The 24,249-nt window shown below is 37.7% G+C and overlaps 1 protein-coding gene across 3 annotated transcripts in view; it reads left to right on the top strand.

Annotated features, from left to right (window-relative positions):
* Tab3 (TGF-beta activated kinase 1 (MAP3K7) binding protein 3) overlaps positions 1-24,249 on the top strand; it is a 61,041-nt gene that overhangs the window by 13,693 nt on the left and 23,099 nt on the right. For 2 of the 3 annotated variants that reach the window (XM_057760062.1, XM_057760064.1), the window contains 4 exons: positions 6,331-6,427; positions 7,745-7,823; positions 15,297-15,491; positions 22,010-23,465. In XM_057760062.1, coding sequence (XP_057616045.1) covers positions 15,390-15,491; positions 22,010-23,465 — 1,558 coding nt within the window. In that variant the 5' untranslated portion in view covers positions 6,331-6,427; positions 7,745-7,823; positions 15,297-15,389. The remainder of the gene's footprint in view (positions 1-6,330; positions 6,428-7,744; positions 7,824-15,296; positions 15,492-22,009; positions 23,466-24,249) is intronic. The other variant, XM_057760063.1, reaches the window with a different exon arrangement.

Raw genomic sequence — 24,249 nt, forward strand, 5'->3', positions numbered from 1 at the left:
GATCAAGTTTGTTAATTGTGTGGTATTATTACTAATTTCTTTAGTTTTTTTTTCTTTCAACCACTGAGAAACATACCTGAAAATCTGCCAGCGTGATGTTATATGACTATTTAACCTAGTAAACTTTTTTCTTTTTGTGTGTAACATGAAACCATATTATTGTAAAGTTTTTATAAATTTAGTTTGTTGTATTTTAATTAATTAGCTGGGTGTGGTGACACAAGCCTTTAATCCCAGCACTTGGGAGTCAGAAGCAGGTGGATCTCTGAGAGTTTGAGATCAAGTTCTGGTCTTCACAGTACGTTCCAGGGCAGCCAAAGCTACACAGAAGTTCTGTCTTGAAAAACAAAAAATGTATGAATATATGTAATGTGGATATAAGTGTGTGTATGTGTGCGCACGTGTGTGCGCATTCACTGTGTGTGTGTGAGTGTGCCTGTGCGTGCTCTTAGTTCTTTCCTTTCTCTGTGGGCTTCAGGAATCAAACCAAACTCAGGCTGTGTCAAGCTTGTGCTGTAAGTACTTTTACTCAGTTGAACCATCTCTCTGGCCCAGAAATTCATTTTTTTTTTTAAATTTCATATGTGGGTACTTTATACAGCCACTGAGATTCAATCATTTTAATTTTTAAAAAAATTGCTATATGGATACTGTATTTACAGTCCCTGAGATTTCATTCGTGATGGACATTTTATCCAGAGTGTTATTCTAAGCTGGTAGTTACTGTCTGCTCTTTGGAGATACAGTTTTTAAGTTTTTTTCCTCAAGAATAAAGCCTTCTGCAAATGATTGGTTTCTTCGAAAGCAGCCTCTTACCCCTAAGGATGCTTTTTATATTTTTTTCCTCTGTGGGTTTTTCAACCAGTAATTTATTGAAATCGTTAAGTATGAGGTTTGACATCTTTCATTTTAGGAAACTTTTCAGTCATGCACATAATGCTTCTTCTTCATCCTGTCCTGTCTGGGATTTTATTGAATTCTGGGCTACTAAACCACCACTTACTTTGTTACTCACCCCTTTTCATTCTGATACACTTCCCTGAGTCTTTTAATTCACACTTGTGTAGTATCCATCACCCATTGGTATTTCATGAATTAATTTCAATTTTTGCACTTTTACTAACAGTTGCTTTTCTTTTAAGAATCTATAGTCATTTAATGCATATTATTGTTTGTAACAACCATGCTCCATCCATGTATACAGTGGATATCCCCTAAGATTATATTGCATAGTAATGCCGTAGACTTGTTACCTTGTCCATTATGATGTCTGCATAGTGATTCCTTTCTTAAAACCTCTCCTTGTCTTTAGGTGTAGCATAAAGACCTATTTTTCTACTTTTTATGGCTTCAGTGTTGTTTCTGAGATTATTTTTTTAATATATGAAGCATATATTAAAACCTGTAGACCGATATTGCTAGTAACTGTAGCCACTGTAAATATGTTCTGGCATATTTTGTTGTGGTAGTGATAGTAGTTGTTATTCCTATGGTTTTGATCATTTTCTGTGCTTGGTTTTTCTTTACATTTATTCTGGACATTGTATTTGAAAATTATTTGAGAAATCATTCGAAATCAAAGGTGATAATATTTCAGGAAAGCATGCGTGCGTGCATGTGTCGTGTGTGTGTGTGTGCGCTCATGCGTGGTTGTGAATTTGCTTTAGCAAATCCAGATACTGCCTAATCAAATTTCAGGTATTGCTTCTTTTCTTTTGATTGTAGTGGTAATATTATGGATTTAACTTAAGCCTTGTACATGCTAGGCAAGCATTCTAATGCTGAGTGAGTCAGATGACTCAAGACTACATTATATCCAGTGATTAATTTCTAATTTACATTCATGTCTAAAGTGTTGATTGCAAACTGAAGATGGGAAAAGAGCATAACGCACTTTCATGGATGTGGCCTATTAGACTGTCAGGTAAAGTTGAACTTATAACTTTATCTTCCAAATTCCCCATTTTCCTAGGTCTTAAAGTACTTTCCTGATAGGTCTTTGAACCTTTAAGAAAAGCCATTTTTAAATGTGTTGTCTAACTCGATTACTTACGGTGAGAGGGATCATTTCAAATAACCCAGTATCTTATAGACAAAAGGCTTTTGATAGTGTCTTCACAGGCAGAGTTTACTTATGAGCGGCAATGATTTTCTCTTTTCCAAGACCTCATGCTATTTTCCTAGTTGTATATAAGCTTTGTTTTAAATAGCTGTACTCATTTGTATAATTATGTAATTTTTATTCAAAAGTTACCATACTCTATATATGTATAAATATAACCAAATTATTTCCTGACTGTTCAGCAGCAGTTTTACCCCTGGCAGTTCCTTGTCCCTAGCAATAGATGTTTATTGTATTAACATTTTAGTTAAGCATAGTATCTGGAATGATTATCAGAATGTGAAATTCCTTTTGATTGCTATTGAAATTGAGATCCTAATAGCAATCAGTTTTTATTACTCTCCTGGAAAAAATATTATCCTAGTTTCCATTTTTCCTTGACTTGTTATTGTACCTGTATGTGGACATAATATACATCTGCTTTTGAGATAGTAGATTCTGGGAGTCTTAGGTTTACTACTGAATGAGCACTCAACACTGAATAAATGCGGCACATTACCAATCCGAATTCCATTTTATGTATATTAATTCCCACAGTAAACCTTTGAGGTTAGTATCTAATTAGGTATGGTATTAAGCCAAAGGTTAGGAAACTGCTGCCAGAGAGAGCTTAACTTGTCTGTGGCCCTACACCTGGAAAATGCTGTATGTTGTTTTTTTATTAGTACACATTTTATTTCCACTACTATGGCCTTGAGATGCACACTGACTTCAAAGTTTTATCATTTTGTGCTTTTTTTCCTGTAAACCCCAATATCAAGACCCCATGACTCGTGTCCTAAATTAAAGACAGTTACGAGATAACTCTTTGCTATCTTATCCTCACTGACCCTCATACTGCCCTATTTCTAGAACATCATTTTACTGGCTCCGAGATTTGCCAGTCTTTGTGACCTGTTAGAAAGCTTGCTGTGTTACTCCTCCTCTCTCATCCTGCATGGTTCCCCAGTCCCTTGTAAAGTTCTCTGCTTTTCCTTACATTTGTCATCTTTATCGTTAAACTCCAACTTCCCTAACTCAAGTCTTCCTGGATGGACATCTGCTGTAAGGCTTCATTGTTTGCTCCTTCAGTTACTCTTGATGGAATCTTAGACAAAATCCTGTTTGCTCTATCTATCCTTCTGAATGTTAACACCTGCCAAAAGCTGACCTGCTTCAGACCTCTGTCCCAGCAGTAGACAGTACTTCTGTATGTGTGGGGCTACCTCCACTCTAAGTGTCCTCATATCTCATTGTCTTCCCGTGCTATGATAGCCTTAAACATCAAGTGCTTGTATTTATTTGTAGTGTGTTCAACCACATGGCATTCAAGATACGAGGATACAGACTGATACAATTTTGTATTTTGTTTTCTTTTCCCCACGAAATATGTGGGGGAAATCCTCGTTCATTAGTTTTCTCTCATGTTCTGTTCACAAATAACTTACATTTAAAATATTGAAAGAACTCTACTTGTGCCAGATCCCTTGGAATATAGTGGTTTAGTGCTTTTGCATGTTCCCTATTTTCTTTTAATCTGCATGTTTTCTGTGATCTAGTTTGGTTATTTTTCTTCAGCAAGCTTACTTTACTGAATTTATTTCTCCCTTCTATAAACTTTTTTCTCAGTAGCATACAAAGTGTACACATTTCACCAGCTCAAGAGAATCAGGATATGGAATTTATACTTGTGTACCTCATTGCTTACTGCAAGTTAATTTGAGAATTTCCTGATACTATATCCTTCCCTCTGTCCCTCCAACTCGTCCATCAAATTCATGAACTCTTTTATAATTATTATTGTGTACACATGCGCACATATCCAAATGGATGAATGTACATATTTGGGTCTGAGCACTTTGAATTGGGGCCTCAGTTCTGAAAATGTCTCATTCTTCTTCCTTCAGCGGCCATGGGCTGACTGCCTGTAGCACTTCATCTAGAGGTGGTGACTCAGGAAATTTTCCTCTATCCATAATTGTATGTCAACTTGTTGAGGACCGGCTCCACACAACTGGTGTGGTCTTTGCAGATTTTATCTAGGCAGCCATACTACTGAGAGTTTGTAGGTTCCACCACTCCTGTCCTCTCCAAAAGACACTTATCTTGCAGCAGTCATTCTGGTCCCCAGGCTCTTACAGTCTGTCTTCCCCTGCACGCCCCCATCCTCACCCCTTCAGCAGCGTTCCCTGAGGTATAGGGTTGTGTTATAAATGGGCTGGGTAACCCATTGTCACATACTCGCGTCATTTTCATCAGTTGTGGACCCCTGTCATAGCCTCTGCCTGCTGAAAAAAAAAGAAAAAAGAGATTCTTTGCGTTATCGATGAGGGCTGTACTTATCTAGGAATAGGGATTTGAGAAGGAGTTCAAACTATATTGCTTAAGTGCATGGTAGTAGAAGGCTCTCCTCTAGGGCCTGCAAACTCTCCAGCTGCAGGAGCAGCCAGGTTTACCATATTATGCTTGAGTTTCTTCCAACTGAGTGGGGTTTAGGTTTAATTAGACAGTTGTTAATTCCTCCCGAGAGATAAGTGAGCTATTGCAGTTTTAATACATATTTAAATGTACTGGTTTGTGTTTTATGTTCTTGACTTTTTTCTATATTCTATATGAGATAATTAAATGCTCCTTTTGCCTCTTACATTTTTTTCTTCTCTTATGAGTCAGGGTTTTTCTATGTGGCTCAGGTTGACTTTGAACTTGGTATAGTCTCTTCCTTAGCCTCCCAAGTCTTGGATTATAAGTGTGTACCATCACACTCAGTTAAAATCATTATCTTTTAGGTAGTATTATAAAGTGTCACATTTTTTTCTTGAGCATATATAGTGACTCTTAGTCATTTTTAGGTTAATAAATATTTCCAAACATACACAAAAAGTTCAACAAACTTCTAATTGCTGTAACTGACAACATATTAACATATTTGTTTTCCCCATTACTTTTTTTCTTTCAAGAAAAACAAGTAAGACAATTGCACTCCAAAGTTAATGTGCCTCTTAACACATTTTCTTACATAACTGCAGTGACATTATCATAGAGCACACCTAATAATAATACCTTAGCAGCATAGGCAGCACTTAGTCTGTATGAAAGTTTCCCCAGTTAAGTCGTGTGTGTGTGTGTGTGTGTGTGTGTGTGTGTGTGTTTGTGTGATTGGTTGGTATCGGCTCTCGCTGATTTTGTAAAGTCCCCTTCTGGTGGGACCTAGTTTGCTTTTTTTATCCTTTGTATTTAAAATGTGCTGGAAATTACCCATCTGCTCAGTTAGGTTCAGCTTATACTTTTGGAGGTGTGGCCAAGAGCTGTGATTTCATTTAATATCATACCTAGCAGTACCTAATGTATAATTTGGTTACTTATGTCATTATTACCTATTTTTTCCCTCTGTGGAAGAACATTACCCTCCTTTACTAATGCTGTTTGCTTAACTTGAAATCTTCTGTCGGTTATGGGTTGCTAAAATTCTAGGTTGGGGAACTGGATACTCAGCTTTCATCTTTAATGCTTTGTACTTCTTCACTAAAGTATATGATAAAGTAATTTTCTTTCTTTGTCAAAAGTCATTCCCAAAACGGTAGATTACTGATTTTGCGGTTACGCAGAAGCATCTAGTCTCCTAGTTCTGAATGAGTTGTCCTAGTCTATTGAGATTGAGTGGCAGAAAAAAGAAACAAAACAGAAAGACTTTGTACCTACTTCATGCTGCTGTCTTGCAGTTAGAGTATGATGCTCACTTGAGCTATGGGAATGCACAAATCCTGTAATTTACTAGAGACTAAATCAGGCTCACTGTGGAGTCATTTCAATTTTGAAGACCCTTGGCTTTAAAAGGGCCCCAGCACAGTTTTGTAATCAAACACATTAAATTTTAATGACTGGTTTTTCTTGGGAAGCTGCAGGGTTCCTCCTGATGGCTTACTCTTCTTACTATCTTTCTCTGAAGCCAAATTCTCAGCAAAGCTTTGTGCCTTGGCTATTTGGGACCTTTGCCTTAGGTACTAGAGGTGACTATTGGGAGCAACCTATCTAGGCAGCCAAGGGAACTTTTTCCTCAGTGTCAAATAAACACTGGCTTCATTAAGTGAAATTTCACGTAGTCAGATGACCGTTTACATTTTCACAACCTTTCATTTCGTTATACATGCTTGTTACTCGTTGTGTTCCTTTCAAGCCTTTCTCTATCCTAATCTTACCTCTTTGGTCATTCTTCCTTTTTTTTATGACAGTGTTGCAGCATTTTCTTCAGTTTACTCACTCTGGATTATAGTGTGTCCAACTTCATAAGGTGTCTCAGTTGAAGTTTTTAGAGTTGAGAAATCAAAGGTAAGAAGTTTATATATCTTTGTTGACAGTGGATCTTTATTGCCGTTAACATGTTTCATATTTACACAGCTCCCCATAAATCACCCTTCCCTGTTATACATCTAACACCTAAGCTAGGTGGGCATGGTGATGCGTGCCTAGTTCCAGCTACTTGAGATGCTAAGTATCTTTTGAGTGCACAAGATGAAACACCACATCAAAAAGCCAAACCAAACCAAGAAACCTGCAGAGCAAGGATTAAAAAAAAGAAAAGATGCCCATGTAGTTTCTTTTATTTAGATTTAGGCCTCATACCCTAAGCAGCTACTACTGCCTGTTTAGCAATAGAAAGTGTAAATTTTTTGGCTAATTCACTTAGTGTTAGATACTGATCTGGCCTGTGACTCAGATCTGTATTGGTTAGAGCTAATGGAATGTATAAGACCTACCCCAAGCAATAACCAGATATATATGGATATGTAGGTCTTCCCAATTCTTGCATCATTTTCCATAACAAAATTGAACCAGTAGTAATGCTGGTACCATTAACAACCAAGGGCATCAATTTTTAGTGGTATTGTAGCCATAATTCTGACATTGAGTCTTGTAGATCTGAATCAAGATTGTGTAATGGTATCAGCTTTGATTATTGCATAGCTTATTTTTGTACCCTGGAAAATGTTCCTACTTGAATTACTAGGTTTACCAAGACTGCAAATAATCTCTAAATTGTGAAAAATGTTCACTGTCAAAAAAAGTGAAAAAAGTTACTATTGAAACAAAAACATGTAATAGCATTTTTAATTTAAATATTTCACTTATGCAATTAAAAACTGTGTTTTATCATAGACCAGGTTTAATCCTTGTCTAAATAGAATCAGAACTCAGGATGGTAAATTACAGTCAGGTGCCACAAAACCACAAGAAAATAAGCAATAGACTATGCTCTTGTTTTTTTTGTTGTTTGTTTGTTTGTTTTTTAGGATAATATTGCGAGGGAATTTCAGTGAGTACTGAAAATTCACCCATGTTTAATTTCCAACTGGTTAATATACCTCTGATTTCAAAAGGTAGGAGTAGAACAAAAGGACTGCATTAACATACAAATTGAAATGCAACTTTCTAGTATGGAATAATGTAAAATTTGATTACTATAGAAGAATTTTTACCTAAAAAGATAGGTCAGCTTGTGATAATTGGCAAAGACGCTCATGCCCTAAAGGGTAGTCTAGCATCTTTTCTGCCATTCCTTTAAGTCACTAGAGGTCTCATAGTTGTCATTGTAAGTTTTGAAGTTGAGAAATTAACAAAATGGTAACAATCTTTATATTTTCTCAGATCCTAGACTACTGAAAAGGAGGTCATTTCAGAGCTGGAGATGTGAATAAAAAGCCTCCTATTCCAGGACTCATATGAGGTATATTTTTTCTACAATTTTAAATAGACTTTAATTCTTAAGGATAGATTTATTTTGCAGAATTGAGAATATAGTACAGAGTTTCCATATACCCTGTACTCAGTTTTTCCTATTGTTAACAGCATACGTTTATTAGCATGACACTTTTGTTACAATTAATGAGCTGTTATCAATATCACCTGTAGTTATTAATCAGGTATGACTTTTTATTTCTGTGTTAAGCTTCCATACAGGAAACTGTATACCGGTTGGTTGTTATGTCTCCTTGGCTTCCTCTTTTTCAGACTATCCTTTTTTTTTTTTTTTGAGACCGTGGACCATGACAGTTTTAAGGGGAACGTACTGATCAGGTACTTTGTAGACTATACCTTAGATGTTTTGCTAATGGTTAGACTTGGGTTATGGATTATTTTAGAGGACGGCCATAAAGATAAAGTAACATTTGATAGTGTGTGCTATCAGTATGGCTTATCACTGCTAATATTGACCTTGATTCACCTGGCTGGTAGAGTGTTAGTCATGTTTCTCTGCTGTTAAGCCAAACTTTTTTCTTCATCTTTTTCTGTATTTTGCTCTTCGGAAAAAAAGCAGTGTACATATACCACAATTAAGCTCTCTTTAAGTTGTGTTCCATGTACTTTGAAGATATGTGATCTGCATACACTTTGTGGAATTGTTAGGCATGGGAGATGTGTCCACCCCCAATAGCATTTTTTTTTATTAGTGTGGAGTTCTTAGTATTTAGTTTATACTGTTTCATAATCTAATAGTGCTTTATTTTGATGTTCTAGTTATTCTAGCTGTGGTCATTGGGAGTTCTTTCAATTGTCTCCTGTGTTATTTTTGAAATGACTCTATCATCATGGGATTTTTGTTTGTTTTTTGAGTGCTTCTTTACTTCCTGGCACTACAAGGTGCTTTAAGCTTAACCATGTATGCTCCTCAAACTAGTTGTAGAATCAGATGTTTCTCTATTGGATTGTGATTCTTTCTATTAGAGAATGCTACTAGAAGCTTAGCTTGTTTCTAGATATGCTCATTCGTTCTAGATCAGTGGTTTTCAACCTTCCTCATGCTGCGACCTCCTAGTATAGTTCCCCATGTTTTGGTGACCCCCCCAAACCATAAAATCATTTTCGCTGCTACTTTGTAACTGTAATTTTGCTACTGTTATGAACCATAATGTAAATATCTGCATTTTCTAATGGTTCTAGGCAATGCTGACGAGAGGGTCATTTGACCCCCCCCCCCCGGGTCATGACCCACAGGTTGAGTATTCTCCTGGCAGGAAAATAAGCATATGTGTAAATATTTTAACATATAGGTTACAGATAACAAACATATAGTCATTAGAATGTTTTAAGATTAAATTTAACACGAATATACTTTTGTTTCTAGGGCTATATTTAACTTTAACATGTTTTTGTTGCTCATTTTAATGAAAATATTATCTTGGTCTCATTTATTTTGAGAATACAATGAAATATGGGCTATGTGCCACAAATCTGTGATTATCTGAAATTTGTTGTCTAATGAAAACCCTATAGGATGCTTATTTGGGAAATGGGATTGGGGCATCCTTAGAAGAAACAATGATAATGTTCCTATCTCTTTTTTACATGTGTGTGCAATAAGTCCTGAAATTGGAACTATGTCCTTCAAAGAACTACGGCCTTGAAAGGGTTTTGTTTTTGTTTTTTGGGGTTTTTTTGGGGTTTTTTTGTTTGTTTTTAGTTTAATCCTCCAGTATTGGACACTTACTGTTGTCATTTAATGTGGAAAGTTCAGCCTAGTACAAATACCCCTGTTTTCAAAAAAAGATTTATTTTAAATTTTCTGATAAGCGTTAAAGACAGCATCAGGAATCAGGATCATGCCAGATAGCAGGACAGGAAATGAAGAGCTAGGAACATAGACTTCAACTAACATCCTTTGAGACTTAACACTGTGTATTCACCTCTGTGCCTCAGTTTTCCCCATGTATAAGCGGCAAGTGTTAGCATCTCCCTCCTCAGGGGGACTTAAGTGAGGTAAAGGACATCACGGTGCTTGATATGTAGATAAGATTTAACAAATTTAAAATCAAATCCTCCATTGTGGCATGAAAAAATACATATGCTAGTATGTATACTTTGTATCGAGTGGTTATTACTTGGTCACACCTGTCAGAAAAATTAATGAATCATAGCTGGACTTAATAGTACACTCTTGATACCAGGATTTTGGAGATGGGGGCTGGAGCATTAGTTCAAGGCTTACCACAGCAACATAATGAATTCAAGACCAGCCTGGGCTACTTAAAAACCTGCCTCACCAAAAAGGAGAGAAAAGTGAGTGATTCATTCATTAAAAGAAATCTTAAAAGTTCTTTCACGACAGAACATATTTCCTTCAAACCTAGGAAATTCTTGCCTCACCAGTCAGTATTGTGAGCCAGGGTTTTCTCTAGTCGTCATTAGTTGCTACTAAGACTTCTGATGGGGATGGCCAGTGTGCTGAATAGCTCCCCTGTCCTGGAACAGTCTTGATATAATGAATTACTGCTCCTCCAATTACTGTATCAATATTATAGTATACCATTAGACATGCTAACCCGAAGTTGTCGTTATAACACATTTCAGGTACCACGAATTCAGAAGGTATGTAAAGAAGTGAAACAAGGACAGAAGTCTGTAGATGTGGCTTCTAGGGAGGAGAACTGAGGGTAGAGGAGACCTCAGCATTAATCAGTTATGTACCTATAGTGGCCAGATAATCTGACTTTTAAAAGTTGAATGTTGCCAGGCGGTGGTGGCATACACCTTTAATCCCAGCACTCAGGAGGCAAAAGCAAGTGAATCTCTGTGAGTTTGAGGCTAGACTGGTGTACAGAGTGAGTTCCAAGATACTTAAGACTGTTACACAGAGAGACCCTGTTTTATAAAACAAACTAGCAAAAACAGTTGAATGTTTACATTTTTGTATGAAGTTGTCCATTTTAAATGTAGTTCACTTTTAAACACTATGAAGACCAAACCCAGCAGCAGATCTATAGGCTGGATTTGGCTCCCAGACCATTCATTGGTTTGCAAACTCTGAAGTGATCATTTTAGGAGGTGAACTAAGGTTCTGGCAAAGGTAGACCAGTCTGAGCCATAGTGACACCATCCTGCGTCTTTGCTGAGCTTGTAAAAGGCTTTAAAAACAAAACACTTAGGTATCCACATCATTTTCTAGACTATGGGGAACTGTGGTTCAGCAGAGCTCTAGGAGAGCTTCCTCTGAGTAGGAGGAGGAAGTCTTTGGGGAGAAATCCCAGCAACAGCAGCTTATTCAGTAACAGGACCTATTGTGCCTTGTGGGTCCAGGCTAGTACTCCTGATTTAGGGAGATATCTAGGCAACCAAAGGAACTCTCTATGATGCCATTGCTAAGCATAATTTTTGTGCCTATAATCTTTATCTTGCCATCATAGATTAGGAGTCCCAGTCATGTGTGGTACATACCTATAATCCCCAAACTTGGGAAGTTTAGACAGGGAGACCACTGTAAATCATAAGCCATCTTGGGCTAAGGTGTGTAATATGTCTTAAAGAAAAAAAAAAGAGGGCTGGAGAGATGACTCAGTGTATGAAGCACTTGCCTCAAAAGTGTGATGATTGATGTTTGGATTTCTAGAACCCACACTAAGGTTGCTTGTAAATCCCAGTACTGGGGAGGCATAGATGGGATTCCTGGGGCAAGCTAGCTAGTTACACTTGCTGGAATGGGTGAGTTCTGGGTTCAGCAAGAGATCCTGCCAGGAAGTAAAGTGAACACAATCAAGGAAGATATCTGACATCAGATTTAGGCCTCCATACACATGTGTACATGCACACACCACACACATTCACACAAAGTGACAGGAAATAAGAGCTCAGCCCTAGAGTCTTCTGGTTTATGTGACCCTATCTGTTGGCTTAACTTTTTAAAGTATTTTATCACATTTGAGTGTTTTATACTACTATGAAATACTAAAAAGTTATCCATATCAGTACTTATATAAGGGAATATCTAAGGCTGAATATCAAGCATTATTAGGAATATATTATTAGGAATACGTCAGCAAGACACTGATCTGTGATTATAGCAGAACATTGTTAGGAGTCATTTTATTGCTGTTTTTTTTGTTTGTTTGTTTTATTATTTTAGTATTTGGCTTTCTCTTAGTCCGGGTTTCAGGTTCCTGGCTACCCAGGCAGTGGCAGGCATAGACTCGATTTCATGGAGTGGGCCTTAAATCCAGTCAGATGTGGTTGTTTACTCCCACAACTTTTGTGCCGCTATTGTACTAGTGCATTATGCAGACAGTTCACCATTGAAGAACAAAGGCTTTGTAGCTGATTTGGTGTTTACCTTTCTCCTCTGGTAGCATGCAGAATACCTTTTAGTACTAGGAACATTAATCAGTAGGAGTGAAGGCTCTAGGTAGAGATCAGCTCAGCTTTTCAGTATTCAGTGAGTTATGTGGGTTTTGACTTCAACAATAGTGCCTTACTTTTTATAAATTTGTGGATAGTAACTAATAGCCGTGGCAGTAGCATGGCATTTGGGGGTTTCTTTGGGGTCCTGGAGGCAGAAAGATTATAAGAGCCAGTGGGGATGGAAGACAGCAAGGAAACAGGCCTTCTAGACACAGCAGGGCTGATGCACGTATGAACTCACAGAGACTATGCAGCATGCACAGGGCAAGTCCAGTAAGCCAGGTGGGGTCCCAGAACTGAGAGGGGACATAGGCCTCCATCCTTAAGAAAGTATCTCCAGTTGACAACCCCTCACAAAGGAAAATTATATTTTCTCCAGTGGGCTCTGACTGGTTACACAAACCACATTTAAGTACAATAGATGGCCAACACAAAAGGAACTCACTGGTATGCTTGCCATTTTATTGCTGTTGCTGTTGCTGTTGTTTTGTTTTGTTTTGTTTTTATCATAATGCTTTATCTAGGTTATTTTTTAACCTTACAGATCTCTTATATTAATGGTTTCTGATTTTGTGTTGGGATTGCTATATATGCAAGTGTGTGTATGTGTGTGTGACAGACACATCTGTATGTGTTTCTTGTCATTTTTCATTAACTCTATTTTCCTTTTTTTTTTAGTTGCCTGTTTGTTTTCTATTGAGAAAGAGAAAAAAGTGTTGTAGATTTGGTGGGTGACGGGGGGGAGTTGGGGGAAGGGAAACTATGACCAGAATAAATTGTGTGGGGGAAAAAAACCTATATTCAGTAGAAAAAGAAAAAAATGAATAAAATGTTAGTAAAAATAAAATAAAAATAAAGGGTACATGAATAATCATGTAACAAAAGGCATTTCTCTAGCTCTGCACTTTGTATTATCTGCTAACTAATTTGTACAAGAATTCTTTCCTTTGCTTCCAGCTCTCCACCTCCCCACATACTCAGAACTTTCTAGTTAGATAATAAATCACTGAGAGTTCACTCTTCTTTTCCAGCTAGTGATAGAAAGCCAATCATCTTTGAATATTTATACTGGAATTGTTAAGCATACCTACCAGTGACAGTATGTAAAATGCAGGATCTGGATTTGAGTTATGATTTTGCCATAAGTGTGTTTTCTGAATTCATTTTCTTATTTTCAAAATGGATCTAATTATAGTTACCCTTGAGGGCATAGTTGTTAGTAAATGAGAGCTAATAATAGTGATAAATTGAACGGGAAGTTTGTGCTGACGGAGCTCTCTGAACTACATGGATGAAGCCTGTGCTGTGGCACTCAAAACCAGTTCTGGTTTACTCTGGCCTTTTGTTTTTTCTTTCTTGTAAGTGGACTGGCTTTGTATTGTAAAAACTTCTAAGTACGGTCAGGAAATTTTTGAAAAGTTATTTATTTTTTTTGTTACTATGAAATCTTAAGCCTTTGGATGCTTCAGAAGTTCTTGGTTAAAATTTTAGTTAAGTAGTAATGAGTTGTTTTGAATATGGCAGTCCCTCAGTGGTAGGAAACCTGTCCCATTTATTTCTAATTATTCACTAAAGTGTAAACTAGCTAAAGTAATTAAATGCAAATTTTTGAAGCCCATTTATAATAAAGATTGGAGGATGGCTAGATGGTTCAGTATGTAGAGGTATTTGCTGCAGAACCTGAGGGTTTGATCCCCAGGGACCATATGGTGAAAGGAGAGAACCATTTCCCTGGAGTTAGCATCTAGAGCCTCTCCACATGCACTGGGTCACATGTATGCACACGCATACAGAAAAGGAGAGAGAGAGAGAGAGAGAGAGAGAGAGAGAGAGAGAGCTAGAGAGGTGGCTTAGCAGTGAAGACTGCCCATTGCTCTTGCAGAGGACCTAGATCCAGTTTCCAGCACCTACAGAGTAGTTAACAATCATCTGTAACTCAGTTCTTGGTAGTCTGTTGTCCTCTTCTGACTTTGGCAGGCACTCGGAGGCACTTGGCACATATATGGTGCACATATATACATACATGCAGGCAAAACATTCAAAAACATAAAAATGAATCTCTAAAAATGTAGAATATTGATATACATGTGACCTAGACTTCTGCCTTAAACTTTTGGCTTCTACATGTTCTTTGCAGATGTTTATTTTCAGTTTTCCTTGATGATAAGTGACTGAACACAGCAAATATATGAAATTGTACAGTTTTTAAAATGGTAATGATAAATATAAGAAACGTATTGGTTCATTGACCTTAGATGCCACCATTTGATTTATAAGGCATTTGTTTCAGAAGTTACCTTATTATCAGTTGCTTAATTTGAGTAGTTCTGGGGAAGATGGAGGGACCATGACTTTCCGGATACTACCCACACTATCTACATCTTTAACGCTTGTTTCATTGGTGTCACAACTGCGAAAGCCTCAGCAGCCAGGTCTAATGATAATCCAGCAACAGATTGAAAGCAAAGTCACTACATTTCTATTTGTCTGCCCACTTTGTTTCATTTAGATATGAGATTTCATTGACATAAATGTCAAATTAAATCGATCTTTTGTCTTTAGAGTACATGGAGAATATAAATCATACAAGTATTCTTAGTGATATTATTGTCAAGTTCTTATTTCTCTATTTCATTATTCCAGGTGCCAGAGAAATGACTGTGCCTTAGAGAAGTGATATTATAGACCTTGGAAAAACAGGAGTGATTGTACTAAGTAGAATTTCTCAAGTGTAAAATGTCTTGTTGCATAGCAATATAATATACTGTGTACTTTTAATCTGACTGGTGCTTTCCTTTTTTCAGAATTAAAGTGAAACAGAAGATTTGGGGTTCTCTGTTTTGGTTGTTGTCTTTTTTAAACACTAATTTGATTGCTTATATTACATCAAAAGAAATAAAATCAAATTTGTTCATTTTTTAACATTGGACCTAGGTATAATTATTTTAATTTTCTTGGTTTTAATCAATTAATGGTGTCTGAAGAAAGTAAAATATGGAATTAGACTTAACCAAACTTTTATTTCTTTTAGTAGAAAATGACAGAGGTGTTGGATGATCATTACTTTTGGAAGACCTGTTAATATCCATTTCCTAAGAAAGACTTGACCAACATTTACTCTGGCATGGCGCAAAGCAGTCCACAGCTTGATGTTCAGGTTCTCCATGATCTCCGACAACGTTTCCCTGAAATTCCAGAGAGTGTGGTATCTCAGTGCATGTTACAGGTACATTTCCTGCCAATGATGGGACAGTAACGTTCCAGGTTTCCTTGTTGGAGCTGGCATTATGTTGTGGTGGTGCTGTTGACATTGTGGGGTAAATAATTCTGTATTGGGGGGATGACTTGTGACTGGTAAGCTCTTTACTATCTTTTCTGAGTTCTACCCATTGTGTAACAGTAGCATCTTTATAGTTTTGACAATAGAAAATGATTTTATAAATTGATAAATATTCCATGAGAGGTAAAATCTCACCCAGTTAAAATCCTGTGATATTGGGAAGAATTAAATAAGTGCATGTAGCTAAAGAAAAAAAGATTGTCCAGCAAGATGGAGCAGTGAGTAAAGATACTTGCTGCTAAGCCTGATGTCATGAGCTTGATCCCTGAGAACCACGTGATAAAAGGAAAGAACCTGTTCCCATGAGTTCTTCTGACCTCTGCTTGCACACTCCCCTCTCCCAATGAATAAATAATTTTTAAATGAATTTCCATTAATCCCTGAATCCTTAGAATTGATATTTTTCTTTGGCTTGCTCACAGAAGTCTACTCCTAGTCCTCAGAGTTGCATTTTAAATCCCGAGCTTATGTTAATTTCTGTAGAAGTTGTTTGTACCTCAAGTCTATTTTAAAACTCTTTAACTTACTCCCTTCATTTTTTTAAGTTTATAAGTCCGTTATAAATTTAAATGTAAGACCATTTATTTTGTTTGGGAACATTCCCTTTGTCTTGTTCTCAAAACTGAAATCATTCATTTCTTAGTGACACTCTATTTTTATTGAAGAGACAATGGAAAAAGAGCATTACTGTTGCCTCTGTTGTCTTGTATCATTGTCCTGCCAATGATGGGACAGTAATGTTCCAGGTTTCCTTGTTGGAGCTGGCATTATGTTGTGGTGGTGCTGTTGACATTGTTGACCATGCCATCATGGTATCTCGGGGTTTTCGATTGAGACATAGCCCTATTTAGTTGGGAGAAGTACATGATACACAGTAGGTATTTATGTTTACACTCCCTACTGCAGTGTGAGAAACACAAATATATGTTTAGGGCAAGTTAATTACAAGTAGAGACTCAGATAACCCAGGGATTTCTGTTGTTTACAAATCCTTTACTAGGTCTAGGCCTTTGGGCCTAAGGTTATTGTGTAGTAGGTGGTTATTTTTGCTAAGATATTCCCAGTCTGAATCTTAGTCTTTAGGCCCATTTATGTTTGTGGTTGAGAAAAACTACTTCCCAGTACAGCAAAACCAAACTAGAGTTGAGTCTTCTAGTTGAAACTGTTCTCTAGGATTTACTTTATCTACTTTAGGACCTATCTTAGGACTGCTTCTAGCTCTGACATGTTTGTAATTTATTTGGCTTTGTATTACTTGGATTTTCATGAATAAAATATAAAATTGAGCTCAATGAACACTGTCCTAAATGCTTACTTTTTCTTTGGTGATAGCAGAGTGTTGTTGTGGACATTAACCACCTACTGGCTCTGGGAAGTGCTGTATTACAGCTCCATGTGATGGTGCATGCCTGGGATCAGGAGGCTGAGGCCGGAGGAGTGCTGTGAATTTTTGGCTAGCTTAGGCTGTGTATCAAGACTGTCTCATCCCCCACAACCCAAAAACTATTTGTCTATACAGTGACATACATGAACCTAGTAGTTAGCTTTTGAAACACAGGCCTTATATTCTCCCTGGACTATGTTACCTTAATTTAGATGATTTTTTAGGACTATGATGCTTTATTTCCTTAGTTCTTCAAGATTATTTATATATGTGGGTGCATGTGCAGACGCCACAAAGGGCATTGTTTGCCCTATTCTATCACTTTGCACTTTATTACATTAAGTCAGAGTCTCTACATAAATCTGGAACTAATCTGATGCCATGCCAAACTAAGCTAACGGCCAGCATGCCTCAGTGATCCTTTCTGCTTCTTTTGTCACAGGTGTTACAGGCACACAAATAGCCACACACAGCTTTTTATGTAGGTACTGAGATTCCCAGTTCAAGCCCTCCTACTTCCATAGCCAGTACTCCTACTCACTAAACCATGTAGTTCACCGTACATAGCCTTCTTAAATATTTTTACCTGTCACTGAGCCAGTGTCCCAGGCCTATAATCCCAGTTATTTGGGAGAATGAAGCAAAAGGATTGCAAGTTAGAAGCCAGCCAGGGCGACTTAATGAGACCCTCTTTCAAATATGAAAAAGAAGGCTGGCAGTATAACTCACTGGTAGAACATGTGTTTCTGCATAGAAATTTGTGACCGTGTGTCCAACTAAACAACATTGGACTTTATTAAATCTTCTACACATTCATTCAATTTTAGTTAAAATGCTTAGCAAGTTGAAAATGACATTTGAGTCTACTATGTAGTGTTTTTACGGTAGTTCTGTGATGATAACATTTCCATAGTTTGTATTTGTGATTTTAAATTTTTCTCATATTTTTACTTTAAGCATGTCTGTGAATATGTTGACAGTCTTACCTTTTGTTGTTTGAATTAGGATCCTTTTTGTAAAATTACTATCAGGCTCACAGATATGTTATGTAAAGCATAAAGTTTCATGGTTATTTATAAAAATACCAAATACTATGGTCACAAAAATACAAATATGTTCTCCCCTAATCTCAGACATTTGATACATTTTGAGATAATTTATTTTTCATATATTTTTCTTTTCCACCATCTGTCACTGACACATTCTGTTGCCAGTCAACTGAACCCTTTGACTCCTGATTTGCTTTTTTATTTTTTAATTATTCTTATTTTATGTTTATGAGTATTTTTGTACATATGTGCCTGAACCATGTGCATGCCTGTGCCCAAGGAGAGCAGAAGAGGGCATCGGATCCTTGGGACAAGAGTTAGATGGTTGGGGGCCACCATGTGAATTCTGAGAATTGAACCCAGTTCCTCTGGAAGAGCAGCCAGTGCCCTTAACTGCTAAGCCATTTCTCCAACCACTCCAGATTTTTTTTTATTAACTTTTAAAATTTGTTTTGTATACCAACCACAGTTTCTCCTCTCTCCTCCCTTTCCATTCCTTTCCCCCACCTTCCATCTACCCCTTCTCTATCCACTCCTCCATTCAGAAAGAGGCAGGCATCCCATGGGAGTCAACAAAGCATGGCATATCCAGTTGAGGCAGGATCAAGCTCCTCCCCCTACATCAAGGCAGGGCAAGGCATCCCAGCGTGTGAAAGAGGTTCCAAAAAGCCAGCACCTGCGCCAGGGATGCATCCCACTTCTAGGGGCCCCATAAACAGATCAAGCTACACAACTGTCATCCACATGCAGAGGGCCTAGGTCTGTTCCACTCCCTAGCTGTGGGTCCAGGGTCCATGAGCTTTCACTAGCTAGTCAGCTAGTCTACTCTGTGTTTTCCCTCATGATTTTGACACCCCCTGCCCACTAGCTCATATAATTCCTCCTTCTCTTGACTGGACTCCCGGAGCTCAACCCAGTGCTTGGATCTCTTCATCTGCTTCAATCAGTTACTAGATGAAGGATCTCTGATGACAATTAGGGTAGAATTAGGGTAGTAATCAATCTGATTACAGGAGAAAACCAGTTTAGGCACACTTTCTACTATTGCTAGGAGTCATAGCTGGGGTCATTCTTGTTGATTCCTGGGAGTTTCCCTAGTACCAGGTTTCTCTCTAGCCCCAAAATGACCCCCTCTATCAAGATCATTACTCTTCCCCCTCTGTCCCACTCACAACTCAGCCAACCTGATCCTTCATATTCCTACCTTTCTGTCCCCTCCCTTGTACCCAATGGAGATCTCATCTATTTCCCCTTCGCAGGGAAAGTCATGAGTCCCTCTTAGGGTCCTCCTTGTTACCCAGGTTCTTTGGGGCTGTGGATTGTAGACTGATTTTCCTTTGCTTTACATCTAATATCCTTTTATGAGTGAGTATATACCATGTTTGTCTTTCTGGCTCTGGGTACCTCACTCAGGATGATTTTTTTTTTCTAGCTCCATCCATTTCCCTGCAAATTTCATGATGTCTTTGGTTTTCACAGCTGACTAATACTCCATTGTGTAAATGTACCAGATTTTCTTTATCCATCCTTTGGTTGAGGGGCATCTAGGTTATTTCGGGTTCTGGCTATTATGAATAATTCTGTTATGAACATAGTTGAGCAAGTGCCCTTGTGATATGATTGAGCTTCAAGTATATGCCCAAGATTGATATTGCTAGGTCTTAAGGAAAGTTGATATTGCTAGGTCTTGAGGTAGATTGATTCCCAATTTTCTGAGAAACAATCATACTGATTTCCAAAGTGGCTGTACAAGTTTGTATTCCCACCAGCAATGGAGGAGTGTTCCCTTGCTCCACGTCCTCTCTAGTATAAGCTATCATCAGTGTTTTTGATCTTAGCCATTCTGACAGGTATAAGATGGTATCTCAAAGTTGTTTTGATTTGCATTTTTCTCATAGATGTCGAACAGTTCTTTAAGTGTTTCTCAGCCATTTGAGATTCTTCTGTTGAGAATTCTCTGTTTAAATCTGTACTCTGTTTTTTAATTGGAGTTTTGGTATTTTGATGTCTAGTTTCTTGAGTTATTTATATACTTTGGAGATCAGCCCTCTGTCAGATGTGGGGTTGGTGAAGATCTTCACCTATTCTGAAGGCTGCCATTTTGTCTGATTGACAGTGTCCTTTGTCTTACAGAGCTTTTCAGTTTCAGTAGGTCCCATTTATTAATGTTTGATCTCAGTGTCTATGCAAACTAGTGTTATAGTTAGGAAGTGGTCTCCTGTGCCAATGTGTTCAAGGCTACTTCCCACATTCTTTTCTATCAGTTTCAGTGTAACTGAATTTATGTTAAGGTCTTTCATCCACTTGGACTTAAGTTTTCAGATAAGGTTTTAATAGGTAGTTTCTCATTCTTGCTCAGCATGATTTTCAGGCAGGACAAGAAAATTTTGCAGTTTGAGTATTCCTAAACTTCAGTTAGTCCCTCTTTCTGTAGTACTTTTCAAGCACTTTCTATAAGGAAAATAAAATTACCTATGTTTGTTTTCCATGAACCAAATTCTTTAAATTTCTAGATTTCATTTTTGCAAACGTTTTCTTGACTGTGAGTTTGGTGTTTTTATTAACTTCTTAAGGCTCCAACTTAGTAATGTCTTTTGCTCACACATCCTTTCCTTTGAAGTTACTATGTAGAAAGAGCACTGGGACTTGAGATCAGGGACCTAGAAGTGGCTGTACAGTTAACCAGTTCATTGCCTTTTACGACGCCATGCCAATTCCTAGTCTTCTTTTTCTGCATCTGGAATGTTAGTGGGTCTGTAGATGAACTCTAAATGTATCTCAACAATACCATCATTGCAGTGCATGTCCTGTGGTAGACTTAATGTTTTATTTGATTCTCTTCAGTGAAGTATTTCCTTTCATTTTTATGTAAAATGAAAATGTAAAATTAGGTATAATAACATATATGTGTGAGTTACAGAGAAAGTCATGTTCATTAAGAAATTTATTAATGCCGGGCGTGGTGGCGCACGCCTTTAATCCCAGCACTCGGGAGGCAGAGGCAGGCGGATCTCTGTGAGTTCGAGACCAGCCTGGTCTACAGAGCTAGTTCCAGGACAGGCTCCAAAGCCACAGAGAAACCCTGTCTCGAAAAACAAAAAACAAAAAAAACAAAAAACAAAAAAAAAAAGAAATTTATTAATTATTTCAAAGATGGTAAATAATGTGTTTTACTCTAATAAAATAGTTGAGAGTTCTGTATTTTAGTGGAAACTGCTTTGTAATATCTTTTAAAATATTTAAAGTAGACATGGAACTTCTAAAGGACAGTTATTACATGTGCATAACTAAAAAGCTATCCCAAGTATATTACATTGCTGTTTAGCTGGCTCAAACTTGATATAGCGAATTTCATTAATGTAATCTGGATATGGTTGTTAAATTCTCATTAATTCTGGCTAAATCATGAAGGCATGGCTCAAACTATGGAATTTTGCTTGTTGCTCATTTTACTTATTTTGCTTAAATCTTTCCTAATGATACAGGCTAAAGGTATTTGGATAAAAGAAAAGTAAAGGCTGTGACATTTTTATTGTTTAAAGTCTTCAGGAATATTACTTTTTCTGTTTGTGGTTCTGGTGCTTTTTGAAAACTAAAGGATGGTTATTTTCATTTTTATCAGGTTAAACTTAATGATGGATGTTACAGCAATTGTGATGAACCCGAGAGTAGCACATTTTAAGTTGCTGAGCTGCAACAAGTATAAAATGAGTCCTGCATTTGGAATGAGAAAACTTGGGGTTGAGTCACAATGTTCATTAGTAGGTGCTTTACATTTCTGTAGTAGTAGTGGTAGTACTAGTAATGTGAGCTAAATGCTTATAATTTTAATTGTTTAAGATTCCTTGTGTAGGACAGATGACTAATGATTTTTATGATTAAAATACTCCTCTCGACTTAGAATGAGTATTTGTGTAACTGACTTCCACTGTTAATTTTGCCCATGTTGTTTGTACCATTTTTTCCCATAGAATAACAACAATCTTGAAGCCTGTTGCCGAGCCCTTTCCCAGGAGAGCAGCAAATACTTGTATATGGAATACCATAGTCCAGAAGACAATAGGATGAATAGAAATCGCCTTTTGCATATTAACCTGGGTATCCATTCTCCTAGTAGCTACCACCCAGGAGATGGAGCTCACCTTAATGGTGGTCGAACACTGGTACATAGCTCAAGTGATGGACATATTGATCCTCAGCATACAGCAGGTAAACAGCTGATATGTTTAGTTCAGGAACCGCACTCAGCTCCAGCTGTTGTGGCTGCTACTCCCAACTATAATCCATTTTTTATGAATGAACAGAACAGAAGTGCAGCTACTCCTCCTTCACAGCCACCTCAGCAGCCATCTTCCATGCAAACAGGAATGAATCCATCTGCTATGCAAGGGCCTTCACCACCGCCACCTCCGTCCTACATGCACATACCTCGGTATAGTACAAATCCAATTACTGTTACAGTGTCCCAAAACCTCCCTTCTGGACAGACTGTACCAAGAGCTTTACAGATTCTTCCGCAAATTCCAAGCAATCTCTATGGATCTCCTGGTTCTATTTATATTAGACAGACATCTCAGAGTTCATCAGGAAGACAGACTCCTCAGAATGCTCCGTGGCAGTCCTCAACACAAGGCCCAGTGCCTCATTACAACCAACGTCCTTTACCTGTTTATCCACATCAGCAGAACTATCAACCTTCTCAGTATTCTCCTAAGCAACAGCAGATTCCTCAGTCAGCTTACCACTCACCACCCCCTTCTCAGTGTCCTTCACCCTTTAGCTCTCCACAGCATCAAGTACAACCCTCCCAGCTGGGTCATCCAAGCTCTCATGTGTTTATGCCTCCTAGTCCTTCAACTACTCCACCTCACCTCTATCAACAAGGACCTCCTAGTTATCAGAAACAGGGGAGTCATTCAGTAGCCTATCTCCCTTACCCAGCATCTAGCTTACCCAAAGGTTCCATGAAGAAGATAGAAATTACAGTTGAACCTTCTCAAAGACCTGGGACAGCAATAACTAGGAGTCCTTCACCCATCAGTAATCAACCATCTCCAAGGAACCAGCACTCACTGTATACAGCTACCACACCACCTTCAAGTTCCCCATCTAGAGGGATGTCTAGTCAACCAAAACCTCCATTTAGTGTTAATCCTGTGTATATTACGTATACACAGCCAACTGGACCTTCATGTGCTCCATCACCATCTCCTCGGGTGATGCCAAACCCAACTACAGTTTTTAAAATTACTGTAGGCCGAGCAGCAACTGAAAACCTTTTAAATTTAGTGGACCAAGAAGAACGCTCTGCAGCACCAGAACCTATTCAGCCCATTTCAGTGATACCAGGCTCTGGGGGAGAAAAGGGAACTCACAAATATCAGCGGAGTTCTAGTTCTGGATCAGATGACTATGCCTATACACAAGGTAAACTTTAGACTGGGAAAATTTACTATTTATAGTCAACATGTGGTATCTGATTGAAAATAAAACACTATTGGCTAGTTACTTTCAATTAAATGCTTAGTATATATTAAATGTTGAGTAGTAGCACTACCTAGAGTAAAATTATTGTTTCAGAGTCATCTATTGGCTGTTTTTAAATAAGAAACTGCGAGTATGATCATTGTAACCTTGTAAACTAATCAGACTTTATTGGGGGATATCATTCATTGGGAAAAATATAGACAAATACAATGAATATTGTGAAAATATACATACAACTTGGACTATGGTTTATCATATCAAAGAATTTGAGTTTTCTAAACAGGGCTGGAAAGGCAAGCATAATAATATTTTTTTTAAATATTTATTTATTATGTATACAATATTCTGTCTGTGTGTATGCCTGCATGCCAGAAGAGGGCACCAGACCACATTACAGATGGTTGTGAGCCACCATGTGGTTGCTGGGGATTGAACTCAGGACCTTTGGAAGAGCAGGCAATGCTCTTAACCTCTGAGCCATCTCTCCAGCCCCGCATAATAATATTTTTAAGTGTTATTATAAGCAGTAGAATTAATGAAGAAAATTCGTATTGTCTAGGGAAATTGAAGTTTAAAAAAACCTATTTAGAGTCTTTCAGATTGTATCAGAATATATGAGAGTTTAGCATTCTTTCAATATTTGAGAAAGGAATTCATTATAATTTTGATTCAGAATGCCTGGTGGTAAGCCTTGTATCTGTGTGTGTCTGAGAGGGAATACGCA

Source organism: Chionomys nivalis, chromosome X, assembly GCF_950005125.1.
Source record: "Chionomys nivalis chromosome X, mChiNiv1.1, whole genome shotgun sequence".
Lineage (NCBI taxonomy): Eukaryota > Metazoa > Chordata > Mammalia > Rodentia > Cricetidae > Chionomys > Chionomys nivalis.